The 15350-nt window shown below is 51.1% G+C and overlaps 2 protein-coding genes across 4 annotated transcripts in view; both read left to right on the top strand.

Annotated features, from left to right (window-relative positions):
• Nucleotides 1–9618, top strand: part of gas2l1 (growth arrest-specific 2 like 1) — a 30954-nt gene extending 21336 nt beyond the window's left edge. Inside the window, 4 exon segments of the mRNA XM_064353477.1 lie at nucleotides 267–363; nucleotides 869–1196; nucleotides 3228–3259; nucleotides 3262–9618. Coding sequence (XP_064209547.1) covers nucleotides 267–363; nucleotides 869–1196; nucleotides 3228–3259; nucleotides 3262–5261 — 2457 coding nt within the window. The 3' untranslated portion in view covers nucleotides 5262–9618.
• A 560-nt stretch (nucleotides 9619–10178) lies between these two features.
• The window catches only part of ap1b1 (adaptor related protein complex 1 subunit beta 1), a 30948-nt gene continuing 25776 nt past the window's right edge, over nucleotides 10179–15350 (top strand). For 2 of the 3 annotated variants that reach the window (XM_064353480.1, XM_064353478.1), the window contains exons 1-3: nucleotides 10179–10332; nucleotides 13416–13476; nucleotides 14688–14793. In XM_064353480.1, coding sequence (XP_064209550.1) covers nucleotides 13440–13476; nucleotides 14688–14793 — 143 coding nt within the window. In that variant the 5' untranslated portion in view covers nucleotides 10179–10332; nucleotides 13416–13439. Of the gene's footprint in view, nucleotides 10333–10657; nucleotides 10685–13415; nucleotides 13477–14687; nucleotides 14794–15350 lie in introns of all 3 variants that reach the window. The other variant, XM_064353479.1, reaches the window with a different exon arrangement.

The raw sequence follows: 15350 nt of genomic DNA, 5'->3' as shown, positions 1-15350 counted from the left end.
TGTGTGTGTCTGTGTGTTTAGTTTTGATGTGTGCTATACTGTGTGTACAGTGTTTTTTTTCATCTTTAGATGTAAGGGCTGTGTGTGTGTGAGTGTGTGTGTGGTTCTGACTGTGTGTGGTTCTGGCAGTGTGTGGTGTGTGTGTGTGTGTGAGCGTTTGTGAGTGCGTGTGTGTGGTTCTGGCAGTGTGTGTGTGTGTGTGTGTGTGGTTCTGGCAGTGTGTGTGTGTCTGTATCTAACAGCATGCTCTCTCCCTCTCCATGCAGGTACTGCGCACCCACGTGATGGTGCGTGTGGGGGGAGGTTGGGACACCTTGGAGCACTACCTGGACAAACACGATCCCTGCCGCTGTTCTGCCTTCGGTGAGGTCACTTCCTGTTGCCCGTGTTCCAGCCTTTCCCTTCCTGAAGCACACACGGGTCTGGAAAGTGTTCCACCCTGCCACCGTCTTTTCACTCCCTGAATGGCCCTTTTATATTGGAGAGCCAGCTGTTTTAAAGCTCTGATATTATCTCTCTAAAGAGAGCCTGTGGAGTTCATATTGAATGTTGTTGTTTTTTTAACCTGTTCAGCTGTGACTGGAGCTCCGTACTAGAATTGAAATACAAGTACTTGAAGTGTTTGAAACATCCGTTTTTACTGAGGGGAGAAAATGTATACATTTTTTTCGTATCCATTTCCTCAAAGTTTTCATTTTATCATCTAATCTTCAGGTTAAACTCTGTAGGCCTGTATAACCCTGAATCACACCCTGTGGAGGACACTGCTAGAGGTGCTCAATGCTGACCAATGCTGAATGTGTCACCAGTGGTGCAACCAATGGGATGGCCGTGGTGGTAATTTGGGGCTTTGTGATTGGTCGCACAGCTCACCGGCACCAGCACTCCAAAGCGGGGGGTCCGGGCCCCCACAGCAAGCCCTCCAGCGCCCACTCGTCCCGCTCCACGAGCCCCGGCCCCCACTGGAGGAACGAGGGGATCAAGAACCCCGAAAGGCGCTCCCTGGAGCCCGGCCCGGCCCCCGGCCACGCCCCCGGCCCCGCCTCCTCTACCTCGTCCGCCGCCCGGCTGGGCCGCCCCCATCGGCCCTCCCTCCCCGTGGAGCTGGATGCCAACGCCAACGTCGGGCGCGGCCACGCCCTGCTGCCACGCCCACCCCGCGACCGCTCCGAGCCGCGACACTTCACCCCTCTCAGGTGTGTGTGTGTGCGTGCGCGTGTGCGTGTGTGAGTGTGTGTGTGTGCGTGTGCGTGTGTGTGTGTGTGTGAATGAATTAACAAACAGCATTTAAGTCGCTCGCTAGCTTTGACCTTTTCGGTCTGGTCCTTCTTTATATAAAATGCTCCTTATTTCACTTCCTGTATTCTGTGACAATCCGTGCTAAAAATGGCCCTTTGTTTGACTTAAATTGACAATGGGATATGTTTTTAAAGGAGAACAGGTCTCCACCCTCGAGGTATTTCTTGTTTTATTCAGACGGGTAGAAAGCTGAGAGGATAACACACACACACACAGGCACACACACACAGGCACAGGCTCTCATGCACACAAGCTCTCTCACACACACACACACACACACACACACACACAGACGTACACAGACACACAGGCACACACACACACAGGCACAGGCTCACACACGCACACGGACATGGCAGATTGCGGCAGGCAGCTTTCTCTAATCCCAGGTGACATTGCCAGCACTGCATGGGGCTCATACTGCCCTCTTGTGGCACAGCCATGTCGTTGCACCCTGAAAGAGCTGGTGCTCAGAACACCGCTCTTCGACGGGCCAGTTAATTACACTAATGCCCGAGCAAATGGTGCCTTTCAGTCCTGCTGTTATTGTGTTTCTGTAGCGCACTGAGCTAATGGTCTGAATTGGGGGAGAAGGCCCATTTCTGCCCTTGCTCTGACGACTTTAACTTTGTCTCTGAGCTCGTCACGCTTGGCCTGCTTCTCGTTAATCCATTAGGCCGTCCTCAGGCCCGCAGGCTCAGCTGTTATTAGCAGAAGTGCGCGGAGCCCGACTGCGTGGCGGGTTGCCCGTAGCGCCTGGGCTGTGAGCGTTTTGGGGAAGGGCATTGTCTGGATCCATTAAGAGCGGCTCGCTCGTCTCTCTTGGCTCGGGGCCAGAGCGTGGCTCCGCTTCCGTCATTAATAACCCCAGACTGTGCGTCAGGGCGGGGGGGAGGCGAGGAGGGGGGGGTCCCTCTTAGGTTAACCGTTTCGCCCCCTGCCCCCCGCCCCCCCCCCCAGTTTCAGGCCTGCTCGAGGTGTGTCGCGCCAGGATTAGCGATGCTAATCAGGAGCTCCAGGCCCCTCGTACTGATCCAGCAGCAGGTGTCGGGGGCCAGATATGGCTGCTGTCTGGCAGCTGCCTGCGATGCTGTCCACCTTTAACCCTTTACAGAGTGGGATTCTTGGAATAACTCGGTGTTCTAGAACTGCTTGATTTCAATCACCAGTAGTGATTGTGACATCAGACATCAGAGTGGAATTCATAGAATGTCTTCAGCATTCTAACTGTAGTGTTCTAGAACTGCTTTGTGTTCAGTCACCAGCGGTGATTGTGACATCAGCATCAGAATGTTCTATAGCATCCCGGCCACAGTCCTGGGAGAGCATGTTTACAGGCACTGGCAGCAGTGTTGGGGGGGGGGGAGGGCAGGCGGGGTTCACCAGGTGGGCTTGCAGGGGCAGGTGAGGGCAGTAAATCCGCCGGCGTAATCGCCCCCGCCGCTCGCTCTCTGATCCCCCCCCCGCCCCCCCCGCGCGGCCGCAGGTCTGGCGCTGTGTGTGCGTGAGCCTCTAACTGGGTCGATCGCCGCGGAATCCATTCTCCACAGGCTTACGGGGAAAGTCATGTGATCGCTGACGGGAACACAGAGACGAGACGTAGGTCAAAGGTGGGGTTTTAGATCCCATCAGCAGTGAATCTCTGACGTGTTGTGTGATGTGACGGTCTCTCTCTCTCTCTCCCCCTCTCTCTCTCTCTCCCCCTCTCTCTCTCTCTCTCTCCCCCTCTCCTCTCCTCTCCTCCCTCCTCTCCCTCTCCTCTCTCCCTCTCCTCCCTCCCCTCTCCCTCCCTCTCTCTCTCTCCTCTCTCTCTCTCTCCCCTCCCTCTCCTCTCTCCTCTCTCTCTTCTCTCTCTCTCCCCCCCCCTCTGTCTCTCTCTCTCTCTCTCTCCCTCACTCTCTCCCTCTCTCTCTCTCTCTCTCTCTCAGGACTAAGGACACATTGCCGCTGGCCCGCAGACTGTCGGGGACAGTGACTCCTCCACCTGCTCCTCTAAAGGTGGCTGTGGGGGGGCGGGGGGGCGGGCGTCGCTGGGGGGTGCGCGGCGCCCGGGGGAGGAGGTGGTGCTCCTGGTGAACCGGCGGGAGGGGAAGCACGTGATCGAGCGTCCCAAAGAAGGGGGGCAGATCCCGCCCCTGCGCCCCCTCCAGAACCGGGCCCGCAGCCACTCCCGCGAACGCCCCGCCCCCGCCGCCCTGAAGCCCAGCCCCCCCCAGGGGGGCCCCGAGGGGGGCCGGGTGGGCCGGTCGGACAGGGGCCGCTCTCTGGGGCCCGAGGGGCCCCGCAGGCTCCAGGCCCCGCGCTCACACAGCCAGGGCAAGCTGCCGGGCCGGGGCGGGGCCGGGGAGTCCGGCCTGGGGCCCCCTCCTCAGATTCGGGAACCCCAGACCCCCCGCAAGCTGGACAGGGGTGAGGACCTGCGGGCCAAGCAGCCGGCCTCCCCCAAATTCACCCCGGCGGGGTTTTCCAAGAGACAGCCGGGCTCCGCCCACTCGCCCGCTAAAGGGGGCCCCGGCGGCAGCCCCGGCAAGAAGGGCGGGGCGTCCCCGAGGCCGCCGCCCCCCCGCTCTCCGTCCGCAGGGAAGGGCCGGCTCCTCCCCCCGGTGTCCCAGGCGGGACGGCGTTCCGCTCACTCCTCCCCCGGCTCCGCCCACCACCACCACCACCACCACGCCCCCCGCTCCCCGCGAGCGTCCCGCGGCTTCCGAACCGTCGGCCACGCCCGGACGGGGAGGGGCGGAGCCGAGAGGCAGGAGGCGGAGCCTCAGGGGCGGGGCTTCGGCTACCTGCTGCCCAGCCTGGACTCCCAGAAGGAGCAGGACCTGTACCGCAGCTTCGAGGAGGAGTTCCTGGCCAACACCCAGGGGGGTTCCGGCAGGGGGAGCGGGGACAGGGACCTGGCAACCCTGCAGCTGCCGGTCGCTCAGCAACAGCAGCAGCAGGCTCAGGGGCTAGCGGCCCTCCCGCTCCGCCCCCCGGGGGACCCCAACGTCACAGACTCCGCCTACTCCTCCTCCAGCTCCTCCACCTCCTCCCTCAACGTGGGGGGCAAGGCGGGGGCGCTGCCCGACCTGCGGGAGTCCCGAAAGCTTCCCGCCAACCCCCTGCCCTGCCCCCTGGGGAACGCGGCGGCCCTGGACAACGCCCCCCGCCCCCACAACGGCGGGCCCCTGGAGGGCTGGGGGGGCCGCGGGGGCCGGGGCGGGAAGCTGCCCGCCCTCCCCGGTTCCCTAGACGACGGCGATCTCCTCTCCTCCCTCAGCAACGTCAGAGACGTGGAGCCCCAGGGCTCCGCCCAGCCGTGGCTAAGCGCTGGGGGGGGCAGCGGGGGGGGATACGGGACCCAGGACCCCCACGGGGACGGGCGGCAGGGTCGGCTGGACTGGGCCGAGGAGGGGGGGCGCCACCCGGGGTACCCCTTCGAGCTCAGCGACGACGACCCCGACGACGACCTCCCGCCCCCGGAAGAGTGCCCCTCGCCCCTCCCCCTGCCCCCGTCCGAGGACTGCTCCTTCCAGGACTCCTCCAGCGAGGGCTCGTCCATGTGCGTGAGCCTGAGCGAGCCGCGGTCCAGGGACCCCTCCCCCCCTCTCCCGTCCCCCCCCCCCCCGCCCGCGCCGGCCAACGGGGACGCGGGGGGCGTGGTCCTCAGGCCCAAGAAGGGGCTGAAGAAGCCGGACCGGGTGCCATCCATTTACAAGCTCAAGCTGCGCCCCAGGATCCGGCCTCGAACCGACAACCGGCCCGAGAACAGCCCGTCCCGCATCCCCACGCCCCTCAGCTACAAGGAGCTGACGGGCCACTCCCCCGCCCACACCCCGCCCCTCTCCCCCCAGGTGTCCCAGCGGGCCAACGGGCACGCCCGGTCCCGCAGGGCCCTGCACCAGGCCCGGCCCCCCGGCCTGAGGGACTGCTCCTCGTCCGTGGAGTCCGGTAGCCAGGACGACGAGGCCTGGATGTAGCACAGAAGCCCCGCCCGTCTGCGACGGCGTCTCGCGGTCGGTGAGGAGGACTCTGGGTAACCGCCTGCCTCTCCGGATTCCCCTTTGCCTGTGCTCTACGGGTTCGCTCTCTTCTCCAGCGCGGAGGGATGAGGATGCGGTTTCCACGGTAACTAATCGCTGATGGAGAGAGGGGACGTGCCTTCGCTCTGTCGCAGAGGGGCACCGGAATGCTGGGAGGAGAGGAAGCCATCACAGTCAGAGCCTCGGACTGAAAGCTGTTTTTCGACGAGCGTGCACAGAATTCCCGTCTCAGGCCTTTTTCCCCCGATGGGGCTTCCTGTTTGTCATGCAGGAGACGTCCCACGATCTTCCCGCTTAACATTCCGGGCCGAATTTATTTATTACCAAAGGACTGAACCCTGCCGTTCACCTTCTTGACAACGGAGGGGTTGTGTTTGATGTTCTCATCGTGTTGAATGGCGGGGGAGGGGCTGGGGGCCATGTCAGTTGTGATGTCACAATCCAGTTGATTCTTGACTCCCATTGTCTAGAATGCAAGGTGTTGTCATGGAAGCCAATGTCCCCTGTACACTACTGAAGGGCTTGAGAAAGGAGGAAGTTCCTGGGAGCTCTTATGGGGGGAGGGGAGGGGGGAGGTGGGGGTGTCCTCCACAGATGCACAAATAGCAGATAGCTCTACCCTGTCTGTATTAGCATGGCTTGTCCAAGAGCTCGCTCTGTCTCATCGCCATAGTAACACTGCTCTCATTCCACACGCTGCTCACTCAGCCTCTCCAGGGTGGAACACTGCGGCAGCCAATCAGGCGCTAGACACAGCTGTTTGTCAGTCAGTGCATCAGCTCTGTGGATCACCTGTTCCAGGTGTTAGCACGCGGGTTCCGCTAGGCACGCCGCCGCGGGCTCTCGCTCACGTTCACTACACGGACGAGCGTGATCCTGACGCTCCGTTTCAGAAGCCATTTGAGCCTGTAGGCCAGGGCTGCCCAACTCTGCTCCTGGAGATCTGCTGTCCTGTAGGCCTTCACTCCACAACCCTAACAAAGCACATCTCATTCCACAGCTACAGCAGGGCTGCCCAACTCTGCTCCTGGAGATCTACCCTCCTGTAGGTTTTCACTCCAAAACCCTAACAAAGCCACACCTCATTCAACAGCTAGAGATCTCGTTGAGCTGCTAATCAGTAGAATCGAGTGCGACAAATTAGGACTGAATTGGAAACCTACAGGGACGGTGGAGCTGCGGGAACAGGGCTGGGCAGCCCTGCGATTGGCCGTTTCCACATACGAGCTGATCAAACACTACGTGTTCTGTGCGCACTGCTGCTCGTGACTCTCGGCCCGACTCGAGCAACATTGTATCTCAGTCGGTCTGAGAGACTCCGCCCCTGCTTCCGCAACGTTCCGGTCCTTTCACATTTCTGACGGAAGTCGCACGTTTGTACTCCGCGGTCGACCACAGTTCCATGTGGGGAATATTTCGCGTTTTTTTAAATTCCATTAAGAAAGCTTTTTTATTTTATTATTTTTTTAAATCATTTTAATTTTTAACATTTCATTTATGATTATTTCTGTTTTTAATGCAGTGTTATTGTGGTGTGTGGTCAAACTAGTGATGCAGAAAAAAGGAGTTCACACAACAACAAAAAAAAAAAACACTGAAAAGTTCTTCCAACAATCAATTTGCGTTTGAGGTTTTCCCAAACACTTTTCCATTAGTTATTAGCGGCTGGACTCACCGGGGGAAATTAATAAATCAGACAATATTGTGTACATAACGTGAATATAAAATGTGTGTATATATGCTGTAGGTTTCAGTGTGTTAACGCTGCTTGAGCTATGCAATACTGCTGTTGAAACGGTTGCCTTGACAATTCCCTTTGCCTTAAAGAGTGTGTGCGTAGGTTGGTGGGTGTACGTGAATGATGGCGTGCTCCAAATGCTCACGAGACGGACACCTCTTGCACAGACAGAGTCGGGGCAGAACTGCGTTTGAGCCTTTGAAAGTGAATGTAAACTTTGCCTAGAATGGCTATCCCCACGTGATGGAAGCATGCATGCAAGAACAAGCACTTGCAAGCATAACTGGCACATAATTATATATATATTGCATTTAATCGACTGCTTGCCGATATAGCCTACTGCGATCGCCGAACAGAGCGGCACGAGAACCGTCTCAAATGGTTGGAATGTTGTAACGGCCTCGAGACAGACAGAATGTACTTGGCCTCATTAGCACGCGGTCATGGACGCAGCAAATGGTGGACACACGCGAAAACAAGATGTCAACAGCTTGGCCAGAAATGAGAGAAAAAATACACCCGTCAGTCTGCCCTCTGACCTCGGCTAAAATGAGTCGCACGAAGTACACATGGTAATTGGATTAAAACCGCATAGTTATCTATGGCTGCGAGTCTTGTGCCATGCTTCACAGCTCTGCAGTGTTTAACTGGGGTTCCACGCTGACACCTTGTGGCTACAATTGGAATTTGTAGCCACGATTCTTATTTCCACTGTCAGTAAAATTAAAGGGTTTTATTTTATTTTATTTTATTTTATTTACATTTTTTGAAGGAAGGAAGGAAAGAATTCCACCTTAGTGTTCCGCAGTATTGTTAGCAGATATATTTTCCGTGGGAGTAGCAGAGTTTTAAGCATGTCACACTGTCACGTTGCTGGTAGGACGTTTGATTAACGGATGCGTGGACCTCGTCAACAGAACGCTGTCGTGCTCTGGTGCAGAAGATGTCTTTGTGAGCCGTTCGAAGCACCCCGATTGACAGCTTCCGCGGCACCATTTGTAGCCGCAGAAGGGGTGTGAGCACTTTAAAGAAGGAAGTCCGCGTGTGAAACTGCCGCGCGGTCGGGCTTGTCAACGGGAGCACTGGATGCGTCTGTCACCACAACTCTTTCAAAGGGACCATCCTCCGGACGGTGCCCGTGGAGTTAAAAGCACTTCGGGGTTTTCGTTCTCTTGTCGAATGCCAATCGAGTGAATGAGTCTGATGTGTTTTGTAACATATGGAGAATGTTAATGGAACGAAAGGCGATTTAGATGGTTTATTTATTTATTTATACATTTTAAGTCTTGTTGGCCATACGTGACTGCTGTGGCTGCAAGTGAAAGTGCATGAAAATGTAATTAAAGTGGGTGGAAGGGCTTTGAATGAATGTGGATAAATACTCTGATTATTGTGTGGATTGTGGAGCAGTTGGGTAACCTTGCTGGTCTCTAATGTATATGGTGATATCCACTTACTTTTTTTTTGGAAAGGTTCAAGGAACATATACACTCAATTGCAGAAAAATGCAACTCCAGTTTTAGTATTGGTACGCTAAAGTCTTGCGTGTTATTCTCATGCGTTTCTTCTCGCTGCAAGGCTTTGGTTGCATATCTCTGCGCACACTTCAGGTATCCATGTGTTCTCACAAACCATTCCACTAGATGGCGCTGTCTCACCGGAACGTACAAATCCTCGTTCGTTCTTGTACCGTTTGAGGAAAAACACAGCTCACGCAAGTATCCAGGTCTGTTCCAGGTTGAAATATTCATTTGCTCAACACTCTCTTATTCCGGGTGGTTTATGCAGCTTTTAGTTTTTATATCTTATAAATTTATGAAGCTCAAGGGTTCCACAGCAATGTCCCACTTGAGATTTTAACCCTCCCGTCTTTGCGATGTCTTTCCTCAGAGATGAGCCTGAGTGTCTGTGTTAGTGTTGACACCTAAGGGTGCCATCCACTCTGACTGTACTGTATCCCGCAGAGGAGTGGCCCAGCCGTCTTCCAATTGCATTTTTGTTTCCTTTTAAACTATGTATGTTTTAATAAACATAATGGATGCTCAAACATTCTGTTTTTAAACTGTTCATCATTTTGGAATGTATAGCATGCAAGGCATTGTTGGTTGCGCGGTCTCAAAAACAATTTTAACATTTTAAAATGTACCTTTCAGTGAAAGAAGACTAGATGGAAGCATGGAAATGTCACTTGGACATTAAGCTTCTCATTGCTCTGTTTTTTTTTTTTTGATGGTATGGGATGGTGTTGGTCTACATTTTCATGGTATTGCACAGAACTTGCCAGCCAGATCATGGCAATGTGATAATGATGGAATGAATATGAACGCTCAGAACGTGTGTGCATTTGACTTCTAGGTTCTTTGTGATGTATGTGTTTGTTTGCTGATGTTAAACACACTCCCTTTGGGCAGTGTATCTTCCAAGGTGCTTTGACAATACATATATATACATAATTTATTTGTTTTAAATGGCAGTATGGAAACACCAAGAAGTTACTGTTCCTTGAACTTCTATTGCTGTTTATTTTGTCCTTGTAATAAATGTTTCCCCCCCCAATCTGTGTGTAGAGGACATTATTTTCAAAATGACTGCTGTAGGTGGCCTCACAAAATATCTATTTTTCACACAGCAGGAGTGAGTATGGAATGGCTTTTGTTTGACTGAATTGTGAAATTTGTTTATTCCTCAAAATAAAAAAAATATTTCAGGTAAGAGATTGAAATCATGACTGTAACTAGTTTCAATACGTTTTAATTTAATTTAATTTTTAAAATGAAGTGGTTTTTTAAACCATTGTTTTATTTAAGGAGGGTGCTAGTTCGCCAGTTAGATTCGGGTGACCTGTAGATAATTTATAATTTTTACATAAATTTATTTGTACGTCATGTAATAAAGTAATGCCATAAAGAAAATGTATGGCCCTATGTGCACTGAAAGGTGGAGATAACGTGACAGGTGCCTACCTACTAGCTTTTGGTCAGGAACGGAGCCGCTCGATGTTCCCTACTATGAGCCGTTCGTAAATGGGCGTAGCGTAACATCAGGTTGATTAGATACTTGTTGAGTGAGTTTTTCAGGCAGGCCTCCATCCGTATACGAGGAGGGAAGGCCGTGCCATTTATCACTGCACAAATAAAGGTTTCATTTCGGGGGGGCTGTCTTGCTGGTTGCGGAAGCTATCGTGTAGCCGGAAGTTGGAAGCAGATGATCATACAGTGGGAGGGAACGAAGGCCGTGGCGATTCAAATCTGTTGCTACTTCACTGAAACGGTATTGCTTTTCATTTCTTTTTTAAATAATTTTAAACGAATTAGTGTAGTAGTTTACTATAAACCCTTACACTATTAGTACTCGGTTTTACTTGCAGTACACATTGGTCAGTGTACTCGTGAGCTCATGTTTGTCCAGTTGTTTAGTAGCGCTATGCTATACTGTAACTTGCATTTTAGGTTCGACAGAGAAGGTCACGTCTTAGCATAGCTAACGTTATCTTCAAGCTAGCTGATTAGTCCATTAGCTAATCTTATGTAGATCTAGCACTGTTTAGCTAGCGTTAGCTACGTTTCTCTCTCACTGCTTTCATTTTTATCCGCAGGTTCATTCATTTCCGAGTCCGTGTAAGGTGCGTGCTTCGCTGTGTAGTAAGCTTGCTTAGCTACTTAATAGCCACAGTACGGTCTAACTAGACTAACGTCATCAAGATAACGCTGCGTTAGCATGAAGTTGTGTGGAATCGTATAATAGCTAGCTAGTTTGAATATGAATAACTAGTTTGGTATCCTAGCTAGTTAGCTTGGGTTATAATCGTGTTCTGTCCGCTCCCCAAGGTTAGCAGCTACCTGGCCAGGTGCATATAATGTTTGCTGTGGTGTTGTTAGCTTGTTTAGTACTGGAACTAAATTTGGCTACTACTAGCTAGCTTATATAGCTTGCTACAGATCTAGCTAAATGTCAATTGGCAAAATGTTTTACCTAGACTACCTCGCATAGCTTGTAAACACTAATGTTAACAGTTAACTAGCTGGTAAGTGCTACCACAAGTTGGGAAACATACGAACGCTAGCTAGCCAGTTGATTTTATTTAACTTGTAATTCGTAACGTGAGTTTATGGTGGCCATGGCAGCTGTAAATTAATCTGAGTAGACTAGCTAGCTGTAGACTGTAGTCTAGTCGTGCTGTTCGTTAGGCCTTCGAATTAAACTCTGCTCTCTGGGTCAGATGCATCCACACTAATGCTTGTAGATTGTCCCACTGCCACATTCAGGATCATAATAATTTAATTATGTATTTAACGTTAATTATTCATTTCGGTGAAACGATAGTGTTGCGTTGACGTGTTACCACGCGATCAGTCAGTAAACGGCTAACGTTATCTAGCGCTAGCTACAGCAGCTAGCCAACTGTCAGTGGAATTGGTCGAAAGATAACGTTAATTTGCATGATATAGGGAGCACCACATTTAGAAACGGGCAACGATTTAATGTCTAGCGTTGCTTGTCAGTTCTAAAAAATTGATATTTTTTTCTATTGATGGATTTGCAAAGTTACGTTATTTGACAATTGCTTATAATTAATCAACTGATAACTGATATTTGTTGATGGTTTCTGCATCAAATATTGTTTTCTGTTTAAAAAAACAAACTGCACCGCGCTGCAGTAAGTATTATTGTAGTAATACTTAATGAACCACAAAATAGGTACATTTTTGATAAGATCACTTGATTTGTCAAATTACCAGTAACCAAACTGTTGAGAGATTTTTTTTTTCATTCCATCATATAGGCCTGAGAAAAGTGGTCAGTAATCTCATTATCTAAGCGAACTATAAACAAGCTGGTTCATCTTGGTCCAGATAGCCCACGCCCAGTGTTTGGGCGATTCCCCAGAACCAGAAAGATGTGAGCGGCATTCTGCAAATGTGAAATGTTGTAAGGGCATGATGGCATTCTTGTGTTGGGCTACAGATTCCCCAGTTATGCCCTCATGTCTGTGTGTAATGCCCAGGTTGTGAATTGGCATAAATTCTGTGGGATTGTGGTGTTGAATTATATCGGTAAAATAATAGACAAGTGAAAGGACCTGTGAATAGGTGCAATTATCTGAAGATGACACCCAGACACATAGTTTGAGACGAGAGTAGATTCGGTTGCAATCAAAACGTTTCCTCAAAATGCTGTTGGTAGGCGGACATCAACCCGTTTAGCCAGACTGTTGTTGGGGCATACACAATTTCTCTTCCTTTTTTTTTTAGTGCGTCCAAGTGCTCTTCTGGTTTCCCTGCTGGGTACTTAATGCACTCTGTAGGTTTGTATCTGCATTAAGCAGTGCTATAAAGGAAACCGATCACTATTTTAAAAAACGCTTGTGTTAGCTGTACGGTTATGTTGAGTGCGTCTTTATTTTTTGAGAAGGATCTCACCAGCAGAGGCCTGGTAATGTCTTGGCTCCCTGGAAAGTACAGCTGGAGTTGAATACATTTGTTCGTGATGAGCTTTTTTTGCTCTCTGTGTTCAGAGGAAGTTGGACAAACGGCGTTTTAATGACAGCTGGTTTGGTGGGGGACGGCATATAGGGGGTTTGTATTGGCGGGGATATTGCGGAGTTATGTGACGGTAACCTCAGCGGGATCTTAAAACAGCGGCTCGGAATAGCGTCGCGCTATTAGCGAGGCGTCGTTTGGGAAACGGGGCGGCAAATGCGCTTTTAATGTTCTGGAAGCTGCGGAAGAACAAATCCGTATGCCGCTCGTTCTGCACAAGCGCAAGGAAGAGAGAGAGAGAGAAAGTTTGTCTGAAAAATCTGTCTTGCCGTGTCTTGGTCACCTGACGTGAGGTGGAGTGGTTTCCCAGGTCGTTGACTCCCGGTTATCTCCAAGCCAAACCTGCCTTATTTACCGTTCTGTCGCGGTGCTATAGAGTAGACACGGGAAGACCTCGTGCGCGAGGTGATGGATCAAGCCTGGAATTCAAAAACAGGAAATTGGGAGCGCTTTTGCGCTGCTGGGCCCGGGTGCTAGAGGTTAAGCTGAGCAGTACAGCCGGGCAGCTTGTCGGGAGATGTGCCAGCAACTGTCCTTTTTCTGTCTTTTTTTTTCTTCTTTTTTTCCTCTTTAGTTGCATGTTGAGTTTTTGCTGTGTCACACTTTTTGTGTTTGTTTGTCGTTATCTCTTGGTGAACAGCAGTCCCACCCCAGGGACCGGGGCACATTTCCTCTCCTCTTTCCTGCAGCGCTCTGTTGAAGTTTCCTGTCCCGGTCAGCACATTTCACTCTCCCTCTTCTGGGACAGTGCCTCGAGTTTTCCGGTCCATTCTCACCCTCGCCCAACCCCCCCCCCCCTTGTCTCACCTGCAGGAGAACTGAAGATTCGCAGCCAAGATGACGGACTCCAAATATTTCACCACAACCAAGAAAGGTCTGGTGTGAACTTTGTGCAGAACGCCACATAGTCTGCTTGCTGTAGTTATTTTTTGTTGTTTATGGTATTCAGTACAGTACATGGTATTTAGGACATTTTTGAGTGCAGCTGGGCTGGTGAATTTTAGATTTTTTTTGTTTTGGAAAGTTGTTCATAAAATGGGGGTTCTTGCATTAAGTTTGCACCGAGCTTGTAGTTCAAGGTCGGTGTCTCTTGGAAAGGGACTATTTGAAAACCCAACTTGTCCCCCCGATTTTGTTTTCATGCGTTCGTCCAATATTTACATTTATTTCCGGTGCTGTCTCCTTTGCAGTGTGCACAGTTGCTGTGTTCTCCGTTGAAAGTTCAAGACATTCGCTGTGTTTGAACCTCCAGCTGTTGACGTGAACAAAGGAGATTATAACGCCTTATTTAACTCCCTCCAGGACACGGGCCATAAGTTACACTGCAGGGGAGATGGATGCACGGAAGGAAAATCTAATAAAAAAATCCGGGGACTCTTTATTTGTACAAATGGGCGAGATCATCGCGTGCGATATCGCTCATTAATCCTCAGAGCTTGTGCGCGAGCGGGGCTCGTTTGGTCACCCTGCACCTGCGCCAGGTGAAAATGGCGGACAGCGGCTTCCTGCCTAATCGGCTTACAGAGAGCTTTGTCTGTCTCGACCCTGCCGGCCCGGTGCCGCTTTGCCACAGGGCCCGGAATCTCTAACACCTCCTCTTAGAACAGAAAAACATCACGGAATCCTATTGTGTTCGGTCAGAAGATGTCACATGGTGTTTGTGTAATGGGAGATGATGATGGCTGACTGTTGGTCAGTAAACGCATGTTTGCTCCATTTTGAGAAAAGCAGGGTGTTTGGTGTGTGGACGTGTGGTTGCGTGTGGAAGATAAAGCTTCTCATGGGGATTTTGTGGCTGAAGCCCACACAAGGCAGTTTGGATAAGTTTATTTATATTTTCCCTCTCAGCCGAGCTCAGCTTAAGCCAAATTTAGATCCTCTAAATAGGATGGATTACTTCATTCAGGGTTATTTATTTATGTTTTACTGTTGTTATTTCTGTGCCTCCGCTCCTGGTTAAAATGCCGCCACGCTTGCCCGTGTATCAGAAGAAAACCCAACTGCCGGTTTGCTTGTGAAACTGGGCGGGGCGGGGGTCGCTATGGAGATCGCGGGGTCTCACGCCCTGAATTTTGCCGTCGCCAGGGGAGATCTTCGAGCTGAAGGCGGAGCTCAACAGCGACAAGAAGGAGAAGAAGAAGGAGGCCGTGAAGAAGGTCATCGCCTCCATGACTGTGGGGAAGGATGTGAGGTGAGCTCCCATTGGGCGCTGAGGGCCACGCCCACCGTGACGTCTCCACGGTTACCAACACTCCCCATTTTAGCGGTGACATCCCATATTTTTTGCTCAGAATGATTTGGCCTGTGCAGAACACCCTCTCCTCACTGCATAACACTTTAGAAAATAGTCAATTTGGGAATTTTAGGTTGCTGTGTGGTTACCATGCACCACGAATGTAATTGCTTTGAATGGCAGTGTAGCATAATGGGTGAGGAGCTGGTCTTGTTGGTTAAAGGTTAAAGGTCACAGGTTTGGTTCCTCGGTAGGACACTGCCGTTGTTCCCTTGAGCATGTAAATGCTATGCAAAGCCTTGTGTAGGTCGCTCTGGATAAGATCATCTGCTAAATGCCTGTAATGTGATGTACACGTCATCCTACGCACATATCCCTGCTTTATCTACCCAATTCCATTTTTCACTTCTCTAAGTCTGAAGCCTCATTAAAGTTAACTTTACCCAGTGGGGGAATTTCCTTTTAAATATAATGCAAAACTAATGAAGAGGGAGAGATGGCGGGAGGGAGGGGGG

This window comes from Anguilla rostrata, chromosome 10 (genome assembly GCF_018555375.3).
Source record: "Anguilla rostrata isolate EN2019 chromosome 10, ASM1855537v3, whole genome shotgun sequence".
Taxonomy (NCBI): domain Eukaryota; kingdom Metazoa; phylum Chordata; class Actinopteri; order Anguilliformes; family Anguillidae; genus Anguilla; species Anguilla rostrata.
Note: the sequence above shows the minus strand (reverse complement) of the source record. Positions and strands in the feature narration are given on the sequence as shown.